Genomic DNA, 15,763 nt, shown 5'->3' with positions numbered 1-15,763 from the left:
CAGAAAATTTATAGCATCTGGAAGCTGTCTGTGCAGTATTTAAAAAGCCAGTGCATTAACACAATGATTTTCAAATATCAAATTGGTCATAATATTAACTGAGAATATAATCAAACTTTATGGTTTTGGATTTGAAGACCATCTCACACAGACCACACAATTGCTCTGATAGTTCTGAGTTGATGATGATGCGCATTAGTTAATAATGAAAATTGCTATTATTGCAAAAGCTATGAGAGGAACAGAATTTGAACACTAACTGAAACTCCTGCTGAGATCTCACCTCACTAGTAAGAACAACCAGTATTTACAAAACGTTCGAATTATGCTGTCAGTACACTGCTGTCTCCTCCATCCGAGTGCCTTTTCCTGTAAGCTGCAGCCCATTTGATGCATTACACCCACACTAAATATGTTTATATTACTGCTACTTTTCATCAAGCCAGACTGGCAATTATTTATTTCACATTTCATTTCCTCAGTTTTATTCCACGTGCTACGTTCTGCACAACTCACCTCCTGCAAACACTTTTCCAATTATTTTTTAGCACCTCCTATATGTAGCAACATTGAATTCATCTGATAAAATCATTCTCTCTACCAACAGGTGGTGCCCTATCATTAACACATTCTCTGCCCCCCATCAGAAATGAAATACAGTTATAACACAGAAAGTGACTGGCAGTGCTTACAATTAATGTCCTTACTATGAAATATAAACATGCAGACCTTGATCTCTTTGTACGTTCAGCCTAAACAACACAGTTGTTTTTTATGCCTTCAGCATCTACAGTATTATTTATGGAGTCAATCTAACTGACATGTCAGGATATTTAATTTGGCCACTTTCAGTGACAAGAAATTCTGCTACTGAAAAAAAAAAATATTCTTCCTGCAAATCCATTCACTCAACCAGCTTCAGTAATTTTCATTTTTAATGAACCTAAATTTAACGATAGTAAGGAAAGATTTTATAATGACTTCTACATTAAAAAAGCTCAGTGGTTTTTTTTCTGCCATTTCTACAAGTGGTCTCCACAAATCTAATCTCACTAAGCTTTGAACTTCAATAAATATTGCTGATTAATATAAGATAGTACTATGTATGTGACTATATACAGATTTATATATACACACATGCATGTATGTATTTGAAAGATGTTAAAGAACATCCATTGTCTCCTATGATAAGTGAAGTAGAGAATATGATAGCTCACGAGAAGCTACCCATATATACATGTATTCAGCTGCTCTATCTAGAATTAGCTTATATTATTATATATATTATATTATTACAACATAGAAATCATTACTGTAACCTAACTCACTCTTCCATTTTGAATAAAAAGTAAATTTTTATTACAAGTCTTATGTATTTATTACTACATCTGCTTGTTCAAGTTTAACCCTTAATTTTACTGTGTTAATAGTTAAAACCAGTTGAGAGTTAGCTAGTGAATCTCTTTCCACAGAACCAATTCCTCTGTTGGAAGGTCTCATAAAAAAACAAAGGTAAGATTTCTCAAGGCACACAGAAATACATGTTAGTGAAACCCAAATTTTGTATTGATGTTACTCTGCTGGCTTTGAATGAAATAGAACAGCTATACACGCACAAACAATCCAGGAATCACTTTGGAAGAGTGGGTAAAAACTTAAGTACGTACTAACACAAGTAATAAAAATCAAAACTGTTTCAAATGGAGAACAAACATCCAAGTTATTTTAATGATGCTAAGACTTTATGCTTGAGGCTTTCTGTCTGCTATTACACACCTCAAACGATCAGCTTTCATTGCTTTAAAGCTTTGCTCAGTTTTCGAAACATATTCACTTTTCTTCTTTCCTACACTTTGGACAATCAAGTCAGCCACTTTCCCACTCACTGTAGTTCCTGGTTCATTTGAACTTCTCATCCACTAACACACTGTACTGCTTACTTATGCCTTAGCACATTAGGCAACACATTATATTTCAAAAACTATTTTCCACTACATTTTGTGCAGGTTGCTTACTGAAGCTATTCTATCAGCCCTGAGTAATACTCAATCTCCTTTTGGTAACAGAGTTCTCTAGGAAAACAGCTGCCATGAGCATGGACTCAGAGCACCTCTGGTTCTGCCTCAAAGAAGCACAAAGAGCTGCAGCTGGAGTCCCAGTCACAAAGACAGGAGAGGCAGCTCACACAGCAAAGCCAGGCTCTGGCTTAGATGGGGAACTGAGAACCTTCTGGGAGCACCAAACACTAGCATTCCAGTGCATCAACCTTGTGACAAGCGACTTCCAGTGGCAAAACATTCATGTTTGATATTTGTAAGAGCCAAGCACTGCTAAGTCTGACAGTTTCACTCCAGCAAGCAGCAAAAAGCTGATGCTTCACTGTCACAATGTGCATTTTCTGATGGGGAAGCTAAGTTTGTAGTCAAGGCAATGTCCACACAGCATGTACAAATCAAACTCTGCTTGCACTCCAAGCCTATAAAAAGCATTAGCCAAATATTGAGTGCAAAGCTGATTGCTCAGCATTTTTCTCTAAAGCTTCTTTCTTGGAGCCTGCATAGTACACCAGAAGTGCGATTTCAAAACCAGCCCTTAAGTGTCACACAAGTCCACAACAAATGAAACAAGAAAGCATTTTTTACAGTCACTATTATAACACAAACTGTGAAGAGGTCAGAGCTCCCTTAACATGAATTACATATTCATACTGCTCAGGTTGCAATACAGATTTGAGAATTAAATTATTAACCTGAATCCAGGCTTAAAAATAACCATTGAGTCTTTCTTAGGTCAACTGTTTACTTATTATATATATATATATAGATTACTGTTATATATATATATAGGTTACTGTTTTTTAACTAGCGCAAGAACATATAGCTTTTACTTATAAAATGTTAATGCTAAAACTCTTACTGCACTTGAAAGCAAGTATTTCAGAGAGAGCAAGAAATCAGCAAATACAGAGAAGAGCGCTCGTAGTGCATCCTACTGACAAAAAGCACATTAAATCACTATAAAATCTGCACACTGGCTTGTCTTATTCTGTAAGTATAAAGTGATTTTACGTGAAGCTACATATGCACTTCCATTCACTTAAGCAGTAAGTATATGTAAGCCTGATGGTTTGCATTTCAAACTGTACAACATGTTTTCTTGCTGAATTGTATTTCAGTGTGATTTCACAATGTTACATCTGTCTTAACTTACACACACAAAAAAATATTGAAATGCTCACATAAATAATGTTAGGCTTTTAAAGGATATTAGAAATTCGGTCATATAAATTAATACTGTATTAATTTTCTCATACGAGAAAACCAACCATTACAAATCCCTTTTTATTTCAGGAAACAAAATGAGTGATTTCCCTGAATAACAAACATCCATTATTTATGGATACTTAGTTTAGGAGACCAATTTAACACATCTGAAATCAAGGTCACTTTACAGTGTAATTGCAAATACTTGCCATACAAGGATTATTTATTTCCTGTACATTATAATTCATTAATTTACTCATAAGGTTAAAATATAAGTACTTTAAAGGTTTGCTCCATTCATTTAAGAAGTGATTCTACTAATGAGAAATCTGTTACAAAACAAGAGGTTTCTGATCTTCAAAAGACTATATGACGCTATGAAAACATTTCTCCAGTGACTTGCATTTCTTCAACTAAAACCAAAGAAAATCAGAAAGGTGGAAGTTGGAAGGAACCTCCAAGGATCACCTAAACTTCAGGGACGGAGACTCCATCTTCTGGCCCACATTCAGATGGAAAAAAAACCTGATGTTTACATGGGATTTTCTGTATTTCAGCTAATGTCCATTGCTCCACCACAAGATATCACCGAGAAGAGTCTGGCTCCAGTTACTTTACCTCTCAACACCAAATGAAGTTGTTCTCATCCCCCTAATCTTTCTCTGTCCAGGCTGACCATCCCCATCTCTTTGAGGTCTCCTCATGCACCAGATACACCAGTCTTTTAACCCTGTGTCACTCCACTGGACTCATTCCGGAATATATTCACACCGAACTTCAGTCTACCATTTTTACTTACCTTGCTACTCAAAGCAGAGCAATAAAAAAACAACTATATATTCTCCAAAATAAAGGGCAACAACTAATGCAAGTCACTCCAAATGCACCTTTTGTAATGGCCAGACTATAATATATATATATTATATGCAGCATTACTTTTCAATTGTAACTTCAGTTTTGGGAAGCAAGGAAGGAAGCTTTGATCAAATAAGATAAGACTGCATCAGCTACAGGAAGCGACAGTAATCCAAGAACTACAGGACTTTCTGAAAAGTCATGATAGCTGAAAATGAAATTTAGACAGCTCCACAAAATGTCTTTTCCTTGCAGTACTGTGAGGGAATACAGCAAATACAGTAATGAAGATTATCCAGTGAACTTTAAAGAATCTCATCTCTTTTCACAACTAATCACTTTATAGAGTAATGAAGTACACAATATGAGTATGCATATCAGAAATTCATTCAGTAGCCAATATTAAAAAGATTAAAAAAAAAAAAAAAAGAACAAAACACCACAAACAGAGGCTTTTGCACAAAAAACAGTGGTAACTAACGGGCTTCTAGAAAGAAAAACCACAACAAAATATATGACGCATTGACTATGCTTCTTTTTTCTGACCAGAATTAACGAAACTGACCAATCACAGTTTACCACGAATGATGTGCCCTCAGATTTCCAACCTGCAGTGCAAGATTTGTCCACTGTACTTCAGTTTAAACATGAAGAAATGCTAAAAAAAAGTCACCACTGCAGGCTGAAATACACAGATTTTAGACATAAAATTTCATTCATTCATATAAATTTCATCAAAAGAAGTTTGAGAAATTAGAGTAGTCTAAGTAATACAGTGACAAGCGCTAATGTTGAAAAGCAGGAGTGGAAAAGGGAAAACACACATTTACATCCAAGTTTGCCTAACCTGAAGAAACTCTACAGCTGTGGATATCTTTTCGCTTTTTCTTTTTTGTTTTTGTTTTTAAACACAGTAATTATCACCTAATAATAGCTTTATATGGAAATTTCCTATTCATAAGGAACGGTCCAAGTTTCCAGGAAGTGGTGACGCTATACTAGATTTGTCTGAGTAGACTGCGAAAGCAACTTAAAAGATTATTGCAGGATGGGTGAAGGGAAGCACCCTATCAACTCCTGTATTTCTTTTCCTTATTGGCATGTATCTCCACATCAGAGAACAATTTAAGCATTTTCAGCTTTAAAAGTCTCCAGGCCTGTTTACCATTCTGTTCTCCTGCTGACTTCACTAACTGGGTCTCTTACCAGAGCACAGATTACCCATTTGAAAGGGAAATTTTGAATGTTGGTTACTTCCCTTCCAAGTCTTAACTACCAAACTGTTATTTTCATTACTTTTAATTGAAATTTAAAATTGCAATTCATCTCTAGTTAAAGAAATTTTTCTGATTTTGCATTAAAGAATACAGTAGTTAAAAAGAAGGAAGTATGGACATAAAAGTGATCACATCAAAGCTAGAAACCAAACAGTTCCCCATCCTTGTAGCCTGAGTACAGGATAATCGTTCAGAAATCTTCAGAAAGTGACAAGGAAACTTTTAGTTCCCCTGGGCAACCTGATCTAGTAAACATGGAAGTTTGGTGGCACTGCCAGGCAGTGGGCTTGGAGCTTCATGATCCTTGAGGTCCCTTCCAACCTGGGTCATTCTGTGATTCTGTGACAGTTCAGGAAGAATACAGCTACAAGTGTAACAAGACTGTGAATACATATGATTTGAGGAAAAAAAAAAAAAAAAAAGAAAAAAAAAAGAAAAAAAAAGGAGATATTTGGAAAAGAAAAAAATCAGAGATGCAGATAAATGGAAAATCGCATAAACGCAGCATGAGCTTATTAGAGGTACATCAGTTGGTCTAACACTTCATTAATCTAGAAAGTAAATAACAGTTGTCTCACATCCGGATTTCTTTTAAAATAATGCAGCATTCCACATGGGTAATTGTTAAGTTCATGAAGATGAGCACTAATACAGTAATGAAAAGTTGGCAAGGAACTGCCTGGAGGATAAATGAAAGGAAAGGCAATGTTGAAAAAGAGTAGCTTAAGTCTGGAAATAAAGTTCTTTAACAGTCATTTTTTAACAGTTTAATGGTTTAAAAAATGAAAAGGGACAACTGTAGGACAGGAAAAGTTACCATAAAAACAGCCCTTAGTAAAACCAGGTATCAGATAACAAGGGTTTGCTTTAACCAATTACGCAACAAGATTACAAAGCACTCTGGAAGGAAGAGGCTGGGACAAAGTTTTTCACATTCTTTGATTAATAAGCCTTCTCTTAATTTAGGTATTGTTTCACTGACAGGAAAGGTCCCTTCCAGATCCTGTGAAACTTTATATAGCCTTTGCTCTCCTTCACTCTGCTCTTTCAGAAAGGCTGCTGGTAGACACAGAGAACATTTCTACCAGATGGCTGACTGAACAAATTAGTTAAGTTCCCCTTGCTTTTGATCCCAAGAGCATTTACATGTTAGATTCACAAAGCACATTAGCAGACACTCATGAAAAGATTAGAGTAGGGCAAAACAGCATAGATGAACTCAAGCAGAGGAAAAGAAAAAAAAAAAAAATAATAATAATAATAATTGTATATTGCTACTGGTGACTAATGCAGCTTAAAAGAACTTAAAGGCAGAAATCTCAGAAATGACAGAGCTTTACATAGCAGAGAATGGAGAAAACCCATCTAAAAGCCTATTCCTACAACAACCATTCAGTGAAGCAGAAACATCACAATGGAAGGAAGAAGAATTAACACACAACACTAGTTTTAATAAAACAGTAAAATCATATATTAGCATAATGTAAGTTCTGGAAGAAGCATGAAAAAGACTGATTTTAATATTAAAATTATGAAGTTATAATCGCCTAGCTCTGACGATGACTGTACTAATGAATGGTTTTATATAGGGGAATATTTTTTCCCTATACAGGATGAGATGTTGCTCAACTATTGACCACTTTACTTTGACCATATCAAATCCATATTCCCTATCCTCTACTTTTCTGACTTCAGGTCTACTTTGTTTTGAGGCAAATGTTTCCGACCCTTGGAGTAAGGCAACAGCGCCTCCAAACTTCCCATACCCACCTTTGGTCTCTTACTACACTATCATCACCTGGTTGCTTTCAGGTGTTTATGACAAGGAAGTCAACTATCAGTTTTCAGAATGATAAACTCTGAATTACATTTAGAAATTAAGTAATGGGAAATGTCTGTTTCCACAGTGTGAGATTTTGCAATGCAGTTGGATTATATTTAACTAATGGAAATCCTGGTGCTACAGTTGAAAGACATGTTGTAATGCAAAAGTGCCAGCACTTCTGTATAAGATTTTCTGATCCCAAGAGAAACTAAGCGCAGGTGAATATTCATCTTTTTTAACAGAGAGGTACATATTACTGTAGGCAACCAGCACACTCTATCCACCAACACCTCATTACTGAGGGTGGTAAGGTAGTATTACTGTCTGCCCTGGGGTTGCCCATGTGGTGGTGGCCAGCTGGGAAGATGCCTGCCATCACCCCTTAGTATCATGACCACACACACACACATATATTCTTCCTGAACTATATATATATAGGAGACAGTAAAGCATCACAAATCAGGGTTATCAAGGCCATTCATTAAAAACAAGGATACTTATTTACAACTACAGAGCAGTTTCTCACAAACAAGTTTCTTCTAGCTAATTGAAGAAGCTAGAGGAAGCTTACTTACATTCCCAAGCTAACATGAACACTTTCTCATGGGCTAGTTACCTGTTCAAGCTGTGATATATATTTTTACACACATGTCATTTAATGCAGAGAGACAGAGATAGACAGTCATAGAGCAGACCAGAGAAGCTGAAGAAATAAACTCTGTGCAACTTACTTTACCGGCAAACGAACGTATCACATCATACCTACAGAGAAGTATCCATATGTACTACTCATATAATATGCAAACAACTATTTACAATGTTTTTTTTGGTTTTGTTTGTTTGTTTGTTTTTGTTTTTTACATTATAGTTCTCCTGTTTCAGATCATAGACCAGTTCCACTCATAGAGCATTTAAACTTTTGTCTGGAAAATAACACCTAATTTAACACAGTCAGTGACATTAACGTTTCTTAAGTTTATTCGCAAATTCTTTCCTCACCTTGAGATAAATAAATTGGACAGGTTTTTATATTTTTGCAATGTAAGCTAGATCTTATCATGACTTGGGCTCCACTGAGGGTTTTTTCCCCTAGTTATTTCATCTCTGTAGGATATTTCTCTCTGTCTCTTTACCATAAAGGGATAATGTATCTGTGTGCAATTGTGAAAATAGAGATAGACATCTCCAGACTACCATTCAGAAATACTTTGTAGATAAATTATGACAAGAGTTCACAGGAAAAAGAGATGTAGCCTCTGAGAATATGAGACCATAACCAAAGTGATACTAAACAAACTTCTTCCTAGTTATTCTGGAGCAGTTAGGGATATTGTTACTGAAATGCTCTCATGAGCCTCAAGATTTCATTCCCAAGAGTGATACAGTAGAAACAGAGTATGAGAATTGAGAAATGCCCTGCATACTTTCATTGAATAGTAACTAAATAAATAAAATCAGTGACGGTTATTAGGCTAAGCTCTATAGCTACTCATGAGCTCTTCCTATTTTTAAATAATGTTCTTGTCACATCATTACCATTCCATACTCATCAACGGGATCTGACACACAAAGAGAAAATCACACTCCAGTACCTGTCATTTAGTTTCACAAGACAATCAAGTGAGACTATCTTTTCCTTTCTGGAAAAGTAAAGAAGTGAAGTCCTGCTAAACAAGCTTCAAAAAGTCATGTATACAATAACAAAGAGCACTTTTTTTTTTATCATTATTAAAACCATACTTCCTGCAATGTCGGTAAGATAGAAACTTTGTCAGAAGTGGTTGGGAAATAGCAGGAATTCTTTCCCAATCCTATTCAAAAATAGTGTTCTCCTTCCATGCATTCATCTTTCCTGTAATCATCTTCAAATCCATGCATTTAAACATCCTTCCCTTTCTACCACTAAGCTTCTACTTTAGCTGTAGCCTCCCAGAAACTGTGTTCTCTCCCCTCAAGTTCTCCCTGCTCTTCTTGTGATAAATCTACTTCCTTATTGAAAAAATAAAATAATAGCACTACCTATGCAGTCCACCAGCACACCTTCTACTTCCATTTACTTCCAACCCCAGAAAGATTTCTTTGGTGTGGATTTGCAATTTCTTATATGTTCATATGGTAGTTTAAAAGAGCAATTGCTTAGAAATAATGTACAGGAAAAGTCAGCAAAATAAATAAATAAATAGATAGATAGATAAATAAATAAATAAATAAAATAGCTTGTCTGTTATTGAGAAAAAATAAGACTGTTCACAAAACAACTAATTCTGTAGCCATCATCTGTCTGTTGGATTGAGATTGCTGCCATGAAATTTTTCTAAAGACAAAGAAAGCACAGATAACACTTCCATAATCTGCATGTTGACATAATCCAGTATGAAATAGTCTGGAACTTATGGAACATTCAAATACATACAGCATAGTTAATACTCTACCTCATTTTGAAGTTCATCACCGCTCTTGGGAGAAGCAAGCATCTCATACAAAGTACAGCAGAGATCTTCTGTTGTTGGTCCTCCAGGGGTACCACCCTGAGACTCATTCAGATACTTTCCAACTTCAGACCATAAAAAAGAATCGTCTACTTTTTCCAAAGACTTGAGATCAGACTTCTCATCACAGCAGTTCTTTAAATGGTCCAGCTGATTATTCAGAAATTTCTTATAATCTAGGCTTATAATTCTTTGTGCATCAGCCTCACCATTTACAGGCAGCTCCTCAGAGTGGTCCAAATCATGCATGTCAAATGAAAACACTATATTTTTACCGAAGAACACTCTGTTATCACCATTTTGCTCTTCAGCCATCTGTATGAGGGCTGTAAGCTGTTCTTCAGTGAAGTGAGAAGCAATCCGACATGTGGCATTACAAGCTGCAGTAGCAGATGATGATGGAAATGGCCCAAACATCTGCTTGATGGCCTTTGTCTCATCATGACCAACACATTCTTTCCTGTAAAATGTCTTAAAGAGAAAAACAGCTCCACATTCAATTGCTTCTTGTCCATTTTCAGCTCCAACTGTTAACAAAAACAAATGTAATTTTATACACTTCAAACTAATTCTCATTCATTGCTTATAACATAACTGTACTCAATTTCTTGCAAGTCTCATCAACAAAGATGTGAAATGACGACCATAACAAGAAGTAGCAATTCTTGCAAGCTACTGAATTATAAAATACATGAAATAGTAAAGCATCTGTCTTCATTACGCCTTCTACTTATTAGAAATTCATATTAAAAATTACCAGTGCTTTCTTATTTTTCCAAGTAAGAACAAAAGCATGCCTATGTCTTATATTCACACTAGTATATTTACCAGCTTTTTAAAGACAGAAGAATTCTATGTTGAATCAATGCTTATTCACTGCCTAATCTGAATATTCAAACTAGACCAAACATACAGAACTCAGCTAGAAATTACTACATTCTTGCTTCTGATACTACAGAATGCATTATATATTATAAAAATTGCCCAAAGAAGTTAAAGCAAATCAGTGTGTGAATTTATACTTACTGGCTACCTACAAAAAGTCGTATTTACCTCTTACATAAATATTCTCAAAAGCACTCAAGGGAAATACAAGCAAACGTACTATATGATTAACCTAAGTGTCACTTCTAAGCAAAATGAAAAAAGACATAATGGGTAAAAATAAACAAAGGCAGGCAGCATGCCTTTTTTCTTTTCTCCCCTCCTTCCCTATTTTTTTGTACTCTCTCCCCTTGAATACAAGAACAATATGTATAAGTCTCCTTTGCATTTTAAAAATGAATACTAAGAAGTAAAGCAGACTGCTCCACCATTTTATGAAATCCACAAGACTTCATCATCTTTCACAGCATCTTAAAAAGCTTAATGTCAAGGCTTACAAACCGCTACTTTCAAGATGTCTTTATTTGGTCAATTCAGGATTGATTGGAGTAACTTCAACAGAAAACAATACGATTCAGGTGTGTAACACCTCCAAGCACTGCTAATTTGAAAGAGCTGCTAAAGTGAACATCTTAATTTAAGAGGAACAGGAAACAAAAAAAAAACCACCACCAAACAAACAAACAAACAAAAAACAAACAAACAAAAAAAAACAACAAAACAACCCACAAGGTTGCACTTCTTGCATAATTAATTTGGTTATTTATGAGTACCCAAAACAGTCTTGTGCCTGACTCTATTCTGCTGTCCAGTTATCATCCTATGTATTCAAGTACCTAGAAATCTAACATACAACTTCACTATTGCTTTTGAATGTCACTAAAGTAAACTGTGAAAAGATGAGATCATGAAGATGTTTTAGGTTGTATTTACATAACAATTAGATACCTAGATATGGAAGATAAAGTACATAAAGGTAAATTCATACACATTCAAGATGTATGTAAATACGTCTCAGTGGAAATGAGCTGGTTTATTCCACTTATTTATCCTAAACCATAAAGGAATTACTTTTTGATGTTTTGATGTTACTAATACTTCCCCTATCAAGTAAATGAATATTTCAATATCCATTGCCTAGGATGAGAGTTCATTTCCTTCAAATTAAACAAAAATTGTATGCACTCAATTAACTTTTCTGACTGTACACTTCCGATGACGATGGTAGGAATATTACTGCCCACTCATTTTGTGCCTCAGTTGCTGTATTTTTACCTGGTCACATTACCATATCTTTGTTCAGAAGCATCAAAGCTGATGATTTCATCTTAACTCATAATGACTAAATAATGATGCATTTATTTGTTTTGCCCTTTCCTTCTATCACAAAAAAATAAAAATAAAAAACAAAGAATTACCACTTTCTTTATTGTCTTTCAATATTCTCTACCACACTCAACCCATCATTAAAGTTTGGAGAAAAATAATGTTCTCACAGAAAATGACCTTGTTCTGGCAAGTCTCCCAAATTATTATCATGGATAACATTAACAGCTAAGAATATCAGATACTGATTTTACTTATAAATTTATTTTCTACCACCACATTTTGTCTTATCTGCTATACCTCATATGGTTTCATCTTTTCTGTTGTGAAGATTAAAGTCATATTTATCAACCCTAACTTCATTTTACTGTAGTATCTCTTACACTTATACTGTAACCAGTGGATATTTAAAATAACCATGCAGATCTTCTCCTCCACTTGTCCCAGGTTGCTTGTTATGTATATAAATATTCAGATTAAAGGAAAATGACACTGCCAAATCTCTCCAGCTCTAGTTCACAGTTCGCTGAGCCAGACTGGTCTTGATTAAACTTTAGTTTCCCTCTGCCAGGTGAGTCTCACATTTAACTAGAACACATATCACACAAGCAGTGCTTCCACAAAAATGCATACTGAGTTTTCGGTTACATAACTTACAAAAAAAAAAAATACCATAGCATTCAAAATGAGGACAAATATAGAAAACAATTATATATTTCACTGGTTAAGAAACCAAAGCCACTACAGGGCAGCTGTTTGAATCACAAAAAAGAAAATGAACTAAAGGTTCACCAAAATAATATATTTTACCTGTAGTAATGAATTATAATTCCACAACAGACTTCAAGTCTTTTATTCATTTTTGTGATAACTTACAATCAAATTATAGTTCGGTTGAAAAATATCCTATTCTTAACTCTCAATCTGTAGGGATTATATTAAGACAGGTATGTATGTAGAAAAATAGGAAAAGGGGTAATTGTTTTAAATTAAAAGAGGGTAGGTAAAGAGGAAATTCTATGCTCAGAGGGTGATGAGGCACTGGAACAGGTTGCTCAGAGAAATTGTGGATATCTAATTCCTGGGGTTGTTCATGGTCAGACTGGATAGGGCCCTGGGCAGCCTGATCTAGTGCCTGGTCTACTGGTTGGCAACCCTGCCTGCTGCAGGAAGGCAAAACTTTATAAGGACCCTTCCAAGCCAAGCAATTTAACCCATTCCATTCCAGGAAAACAGGGATCCAACTGGGAAAAAGTATTTACAGAAGGACTGTTTATTTGAAAGTCCAAATGCCAGCAAAAAAAACGTGAGAAGAGAATCATTATGTTTGGAAATGCAATTTGGACACTGCTGGTGTAATTGTCAGACACCTTTACGGCTGATAACTATGAGCAAGAGTGGAACAATGAGCCAACTTATTTTTCTGACCATATCATGCGTTTCAAACCTGCCAGCATGGCTATATATGTGAGAGTATATGTGGGACAGATGGGTTAAGGATTCCCCAGTAACACCACATAAGTGCCTGTTTCCAGTTTGGGAATATCAACATCTTCCTAATATCCTAATCCTGATTGATTGATTCACAGAAGAAAAGACAGAGTATCATTTTATAAAATGACATCAGCTGTATGTTATTAAAATGAACTGCTGAGAGAAATCTCATTAGCTTCTCTAAATTCCTAAATGTGTTGCTCATACATTTCTAGTCCGTGTACAAAAAATTGGATTAAAAAAAATTGCAAAAGAACAATAACTAGTAATAACTATATTAATGCTATAATCACAGCATTCTCCTTAAACATCATACCTGTCTGAAACTTGTATTTTCTATTACAGCACAGCAATAAATATCTCTTAAAAACTAGTAAAAGAGCACGAACTGTGTCATCAATCTCCAAAAAGAAAAACTTAAAAATATAATATTTCTTTGACCACCTATCATTATAGCTACCCCTTTTCCATATTTGTTGGCATAAACAGCTGACAAAAAAGCAAGAAAAAAACAACATTTAGGCTATGGAACAGATGCACACTGAAGTGTCCCATGAGCTGATGTGATCTCATGTCAGATTCATTTATTTATTTATTTATTTAAAATAATGTAGTTACTTCTCCAAGCAAGTTTCATTACGTGATAGGCATTATCATGATTGCCACGACATGGGCATTCAAAAGTCAAGGCACTGCAGAGCACAAGCATTCTGCACAAACAAAAAACAGAAGGACTGAACCAGGACCTATCCTTGGGCTGTACTTCAGTTGGACATTTGTCAATAAGTCATTTCTTAACTGAATAACCCCAATTAGTAATACACATCAGATTTTTTTCCACACTCTAAGATGGCTCACACTGCATCTTACATTACTTTCCTCAAAAATACATCTCAAGCATCACCAACGCCAGCTCAAAGACTGGCACCAAGCAATAGACATGTATGCTGAGAAAGAGGTGGCCCTTTCTGCAATTATCTCTGTCTCAGGAAGACAGGCAGCCATTTGCTTAACTTTTGTCATGAAAAGTTTAAAGTCTCCTACCAGCCCAAGTTCTACTGTTGTGTTAAAAAAATAAATTAATAATAATAATAATTAAAAACAAGTTCATAAAAATAAAAGATCATCACATTTATGATATGGAAGGAAAGAACCACAAAGCAGAAAGTTTAGAATACATGCATCTTCAGACAAATTTAAAATGCTTGTCAGTGACTTGAGATACATTTGAAATTTTTCTTCTAATAAGTCACTTGAGCAAAAAAAATCACTCACTGCAGCTAATTTTTAAGATACCAATCCTGTGGAATAAAGGAAGCTAACACCAAGACTGTTCCTTCCTCAGTGTGCTGCCATGACAAAGGAAACGAATCCACCACAATAAGAGAAAGCAACAAACCATAACACATCACATAACATTGCTATCAAAGAACAAGAAAGGGCATAAAAACAGAATCACATTTTAAATTAAAACAGAAGATGTAGTTGTGCATATAGTTGTTAGATTAAATAGAACTTCAAATATACCTCAGAGCAAGATTGGAGTTAAAGAACTGAAATTGCAGCAATATGAAAGTATGCAGGCAGACATCAGCTTAAAAAAAAAAAAAGCAAAGAAATTAGTTGTTGGATAATTGGAGAACTAAAACCTACCTATTTGCTTTGCTGCTTGCAATACAGTTTTCAAATCACCATTTACAGTTTGGTATTCTTTTTTGTCTAAATTGTCATCAACAAACTTTATTATCTTCTTCCAAGTAAGATCAGACTTCAGTAATTGTTCTTGTTGTTTCGTTCTTTTTGTCTGAAAATGTAAAATATTTTAATATTTTAAATTTATATACCAGTGGTTATTTTAAAACAAACAATAAAAAAATGATGACAAAAAAAACTTGAAAGAAACTCTTTCCAATTGCACTCAATCAGTATGTTGTAACAACAGTAATTCATTTCCCTATTACTTATTTTTTACATACTTATAGAATCACAGAATTACCCAGGTTGGAAAAGACCTCAAAGATCATCAAGTCCAACCACAGGCTAACCATAGTACCTTAACTCTAACAACCCTCTGCTAAATCATATCTCTGATCATCTCTTTTCATCCTCCCTTCAGGTGTTTATAGACATCTATGAGTTACCCCGAGACTTCAAGCTGAACAGACCCAGCTCTCTCAGCCTTTCCTGATGCTCCAGTCCCTTGATAATCTTGGTGGCCATAAGCTGCACATGCATGCAAAAACAGGCCTCTCTTGTACTGAGGGGGCCAGAACTGGACACAGAACTCCAGATGGGGGCTTCACCACTACCAAATAGAGAGGAAGCATTACCTCCTTTGACCTGGTACTG

At 35.2% G+C, this 15,763-nt stretch overlaps 1 protein-coding gene across 2 annotated transcripts in view; it reads right to left on the bottom strand.

Annotated features, from left to right (window-relative positions):
- The window catches only part of ASCC3 (activating signal cointegrator 1 complex subunit 3), a 247,601-nt gene that overhangs the window by 216,245 nt on the left and 15,593 nt on the right, over positions 1-15,763 (bottom strand). For both annotated transcript variants that reach the window (XM_015858848.1, XM_015858850.1), the window contains exons 3-4: positions 15,068-15,218; positions 9,653-10,236 (exon numbers count right to left, since the gene is read on the bottom strand). In XM_015858848.1, coding sequence (XP_015714334.1) covers positions 9,653-10,236; positions 15,068-15,218 — 735 coding nt within the window. The remainder of the gene's footprint in view (positions 1-9,652; positions 10,237-15,067; positions 15,219-15,763) is intronic.

This window comes from Coturnix japonica, chromosome 3 (assembly GCF_001577835.2).
Source record: "Coturnix japonica isolate 7356 chromosome 3, Coturnix japonica 2.1, whole genome shotgun sequence".
NCBI lineage: Eukaryota > Metazoa > Chordata > Aves > Galliformes > Phasianidae > Coturnix > Coturnix japonica.
This window is presented reverse-complemented; position numbering and strand designations above follow the sequence as displayed.